The 5,267-nt window shown below is 44.8% G+C and overlaps 1 protein-coding gene across 4 annotated transcripts in view; it reads left to right on the top strand.

Moving 5' to 3' along the window:
* The window catches only part of LOC126495348 (paired immunoglobulin-like type 2 receptor beta), a 5,307-nt gene extending 3,475 nt beyond the window's left edge, over positions 1-1,832 (top strand). For 2 of the 4 annotated variants that reach the window (XR_007590138.1, XR_007590137.1), the window contains exons 4-6: positions 493-642; positions 941-998; positions 1,477-1,832. Coding sequence is in view for 2 of the 4 variants with exons in the window: in XM_050132957.1 (XP_049988914.1) it covers positions 941-953 (13 nt within the window). In the remaining 2 variants the exon portion in view is untranslated. The remainder of the gene's footprint in view (positions 1-492; positions 643-940; positions 999-1,476) is intronic. The other 2 variants (XM_050132957.1, XM_050132956.1) reach the window with 2 other exon arrangements.
* The last annotated feature ends 3,435 nt before the right edge of the window (positions 1,833-5,267 follow it).

Below are 5,267 nucleotides of genomic sequence, written 5' to 3'. Positions count from 1 at the left end.
TATATATACTGCCCAGAAAATACTTTGAAAAGGGTAGGAAAATGGTGAAATATGTAAGATTATTTAAATAATGGAAAATTTAATACAATAAGTCCTTACAATGCAAAACATTCTAAAAATTCAATGCAATCTCTATTAAAAACTCAAGTGAATTTTTGTATAGATCAATGATTTATCTTCTAAAATTCAAAAGGATTCTAAGAAACAATCATGGAAACAGAGTAGGGAACACTGGAATCCCAGCGTTGGGAAGTACAGAGAGGGGAATCAAGAGAACAAGGTTGTCTGGAGTTACACAGAAAGTTGAAGGACAGCCTGGGCTCATTGAGACCTTGTGCACACACAAAACAAGAGACAAGTGTGGACTGGGTTCAGAGCAGACTTAAATCCGTGCTGAGTCGAAGACTACAGGGCAGGAGCAGAGATAGCAGATAGTGGAGTGTAACGGAAGGCACAGAAATAAAGTGTGAAGATGTAGTTTGTGGTTTTCAGAAGGGCTCAGCCCTGCAATGGATAAGAAGAGCAGCTGAGAGGTGGAGAGCAGCAGTCTGGGAGGGCAGCAGAAGTCTGACTGGAATTCGAACCCTGAGACTGAATCTGCAGGGGGCAGTACCAGGTTCCAGGGAGACAAAAGGAGGCCTGGTGAGTGCAGAGCAGGGAGAGCAGGGAGGGGACATGAGTTCAAGACAGGGGGAGGAAACAAAGGGAGAAGGACATGGACAAGGGGAAGTGGACAGGAAAGCTGTCCTCTGATTTGCTGTGTTGTGCAGAAGGACAGTTGAGGATCGGCCTCAACTCCTGGGTACTCTCAGACCTGTCCCTGAATGTCTTCAGAGCTTTTTGCTGTTCTGGGTCCCTAATGTCTGAACACAGAGAACAGATGAAAGGCAGACAGAGGATCAGCATGGCTGCCACACTGACACTGGTTCTTCTCCTACAGGCCAGCAGACTAAAGCTGAAACCCCAGCCAGGTGAGCGGCTGTCATCCCAAGGAGCAGGTGAGGGGCTGCCTGGGGAAGATTGTTTTGAGAGGCAGGCAAGCGTCCTAGTGAGATGATTGTCAGAAAAGCCTTGCCCTTGGCAAGAAGACCTGTGCTTGATCCCAAGAACCCACAATATAAGCCAGGTAGGTGGCAGGAATTTGTAATCCCAGCCCTGGACAAGCAAGGGCCTGGTAGAGCTCTGGGACTGGCTGTCCAGCTACTGTAGCCTTATTGCTGAGCTCCAAGCCAGTCAGAAGCTCTGTCAGAAAAAACAATGTGGATTTTCCAGAATTAAATCATGGTCATAATATTTTCTAAATTTATTTTAAATGTAGCATTTTAAAATTACATATTAATGAACCAAAAATAGTGTGGTCCAGCAATTTAACTGTGAGAAAAGGTGCTGCTGCCTAGGCCTATAACCTGGGTTTGGTTTCTAGTCACCCAAATGTACAGGAAGACTAACTCTGGAAACTCCTACCCTTCCTTTCAGGGTCACCCATAGGCATCTGCTGAGACATTGTCTGTTATCTGCTGCTACCAGACTTCCAAGCCCCAGCATCTCACCAAGGTGACCATTTTCCATCAAAGTAGGGATTGCTGGCCACACACCCTGCATCTCACTCTCCTCCCTGTCTTCTGCCTTAGAATCAGAGAGCATGGCTACAGTCCTGATCTCAGATACATCTTGTCCCTGAACAGGGGGTACAAGAAGAGAACCCCCACTTCTGCCATGTAGACTCTGATTTCCTCTCCTTAGAAACCAGGTCAAATTTTCTGTCTCTGTTCCTGAGAGCCTTACTGTGCTGCTTCCTGTCACTCTATGGAATTAATAATAAATTCAATAAATCTCCCTTGACCCCCCAACTCATGTGTGACATCTAAGAGAGTAGCAGATTGTGTCCAGGAGCAGCGTCACTGAGAGAAGCAGGGACCATGGTCCACACTGAGAACCACTGCATGGGGATCCCTGTTCCTCTCTTCCTCTCATCTATCCTCACAGCTATCTCATCTACAGTTCCTGACCCTCCAAGCTTCTCTTCAGTTCATGGCTTGCTTGGGTCCCCTGCTGGGTTTCCATTCCCCACAGGCCCATCTACATGCACCAACTTTCCTGATTTCCTGCCTTGTGGATATTCTGGTCTCTGGAGTCTCCCCTAGGACAAGACTTCCTTTTCAAGTCCAGGGTGTCTTAACATTTGATAGTCAACCAGTTAGCTTCTACCAAAGAGCATGCTGGGACATAAGGACAGCAGACTGACTAGTAAGAATCAAAATCAGGCTGCTTTTTATAGCCAGAAGAGGTTCATGGGCATGTTTGATTGAGATCCACCAATCAGAAGCCTTGAGTGCATATCAATCATTGGACTTAGCTGAGTCATTGGGAAAATGACCCCAACCACATGATGCTTGCTGAAGATGGAGGGATATGGAGAAGTCACCAAGGCTTCTCATGACTAAAGTGAAGTCTATTGAATCATCTGTGAGATGCCTGCTGTGGTGTAACTGGATCCAAGGCTCCTGAGGCTGAACTCAGCAGCGGCCATGGTCCCAGTAACCTTGGAAGCTGGGGTGGTGTCTCCTCCGGGCATCACTGAGTTAATGCCAAAGATGCCGTAGGTAGACTGCCAACCCAACATATCATGATCAAATTAATTAAAGCAAGCAATTGATTAAAGCAAGTTTTTAATTTGTGTATAAGAGCTGCCTAACCTAAGGTAGGGTTCAAGAGGTCATCACTTTGAATGTAAGGAAGACAAGTCTTCTGTAGCTCAGGAAGGGGTTTCCAAATAAAGGATTTTAGTGGGTGAAACAGTCTGTGTTACAGGAGCAAAACATAAACATAACAAGATAGTCCTCCTGAAACCATGACGTGGTTGGAGGGTGGGCATCACAAGTCATTCATAAGCTTCTGAAACAAAGGTAGAGTCACAAAACAGTTATAAACATTTTTTTTAAAAAAAAAATAAAGACATGATTGTCATTCCTGGAACAGGCAGTATGGAACCATGTATAGTTAAGGGTATAGGTGGGGCAAAACCAAGACCTTGAGCTACAGAGGTTTAATCATAAGCAGAAATGAACCTAATTTGTTTTTACTTTAAGATGACTTTTAAGGCTAAGATGGAGACAGGCTGGTTCTTCACCTTGAGGTGTTCACACAAGCAGGCTGCCGTTATGGTGGTCTGGCCAGTCATCTAAAGTAGTGTCCATTCATCAACTCTACTCTCCCAGTAGTTGGGCAGAGAGAAGGAACTTTAGAGCTGTTATTTAAATGTTTAAGTGACTTGCCAGGTCAGTTTTCGTTGTTCAAAACAAGAAGATTCAAGAGGCAAATAACGCAGACCTACACAAAATCAACAATCTTGACAACGTTTAGGTTCTTTAACCCAGAACAAACTCCCATTGGGTCAAGGAAACATTGTGTTCCAAGTATGAAGAAGACGTTGGGTTCTAGTTTTTGAGACTAGTGTTCCCTGGCATGAGCCAGTCAGTAACAAAATGTACTAAAGGGAACTGGGCATGGTGACATAAGCCTGTAATCCCAATGATTGACAGGTAGAAATAGAAAGATCATGAATTGGAGGCTATCATTAGTACCCATTGAGTTTGAAGCCAGACTGCCACACAGGAGACCCCGTCTTGAAGCCAACAAACCAAAGCTAAGCAAAACTGCAAATAATACAGAAAGGGGATGGAGGCAGGTCATCTTAGTTCACTTTGGTTGGCGACAAAGAACTTGAGATGTCACTAGTTTTCTCTCTAGATTCACTCGGACAAAATTTTCAATCTAGTAGGTTATCTTTTTTTTTGTTTGTATTTTTGTTTTTGAGATGGCAGTGTGTAACTCTGACTGTTCTGTAATTTTCTACGTAGAGTAGGCTGTTCTCTAACTCACAGAAATCCACCTGCCTTGGCCTACAGAGTGCTGGGATATTGTCATGTGCCACTATGTACGCACTGTCTGTTAATAGTTTGTTTGCTGTTTTTTCTTTGTCTTTTTGACTTTTTAGAGCAAAATATATGGTGTTGCAGAGGGGACTAGGAGATTCTTAGTTTTTGTGACCTCAAACTTGTTGATTCATGAGTTTCTCTCTCTGATCTTGGGCAACAGCAAAACCTGGAGACTTAATCCAGAGGAGTAGGTCACACAACCTCACTCACTGGGCCTTTAGGACACACTACAGAGTCTCTTCTTGTTGCTTCCCTCTACTGTGGTGCAGGGAGGTGCTCATGCTGAGGTGTGGGGCACATGTGGGAGATGAAGATGATGATGTCGTCCTAGGGGAGAAAGAAGAGGTCAGATGGGGGCGGGGCATCGGTGCTACTGTAATGTCCTAGTGCAGCCTGAGTGTCCTGTCTACACCACCAGCCCCCATCCTTCTGCCATCCCCTCTAGCATCTCCCTAACTCTCTTCAGGACCCAGTCTGGGTGAGTTATTTTGGGGTCCATCTGGATTCTGTATGCTATGTGTGACAGGAAAAGGGTAGACAAATGAACAGTTGTCATCAATGAGATTTTCCACTGCATCAGGTCCCATAGGCCCTACACTGTTGTTATTTGAGGGAAGTTTCTGAAATTGGATGGTTCAGACAGAAATAGGAAAAATTAAGCCTGTTTTCAGCCACTGCTGTTATTGGAAAACACAGATGGGTATAAAATCAGAGTCTGAATGCTAGGGACCTTATCAGGAACTGGAGTCTGAAGACTCTTAGAGCCTGGCCTGGGGACGCCATGTTTACTCAGGAGGAGGACTGGTTAAACACGTGGTGGCACATCCTCTGTGAAATTGCCTTGGATAACGGTGTGTGTGTCTGTGTGCAGGGGCAGATGTGCACAAATAACTGTGTGCTCATGTATGTGCATGAGGACAACCTCAGATATCATGTACATTCGGCTCTTTTGTGTTTTTATAGGATTTTGTTGCTTGGTTTTGTTTTTATTTGTAGGCTTGCTTTTCCTTTTTGAGACAGAGTCTTACCTTTGCTGGCCTGGGTATACAGACCAGGCTATATAGACTGGATATATAGACTAGGGAGCCTATAACGCAGAGATCCACTTGCCTCTTTCTCTGCCTCCTAAACTCTAGAATTAAAGTCTTGCCTCACCATGCCTAGCCCACCTTGGGTTAAATATTTAAATTGCACTTACTTATTTGGTCTGTGAAGGCAGTGTATACCCAAGCTACAGCCTGAGCAGCAGCCAGGTTCTAACACTGTAACCTGCCAGGCCCATGGTCACATGCACACAAAAGCCCCAGTGTGCACACTGAGCCAAGGTTG

The sequence above is a fragment of the Alexandromys fortis genome, unplaced genomic scaffold, assembly GCF_014885135.2.
Source record: "Alexandromys fortis isolate MF-2015 unplaced genomic scaffold, M_Fortis_MF-2015_v1.1 scaffold_484, whole genome shotgun sequence".
NCBI classification, from domain to species: domain Eukaryota; kingdom Metazoa; phylum Chordata; class Mammalia; order Rodentia; family Cricetidae; genus Alexandromys; species Alexandromys fortis.
Note: the sequence above shows the minus strand (reverse complement) of the source record. Positions and strands in the feature narration are given on the sequence as shown.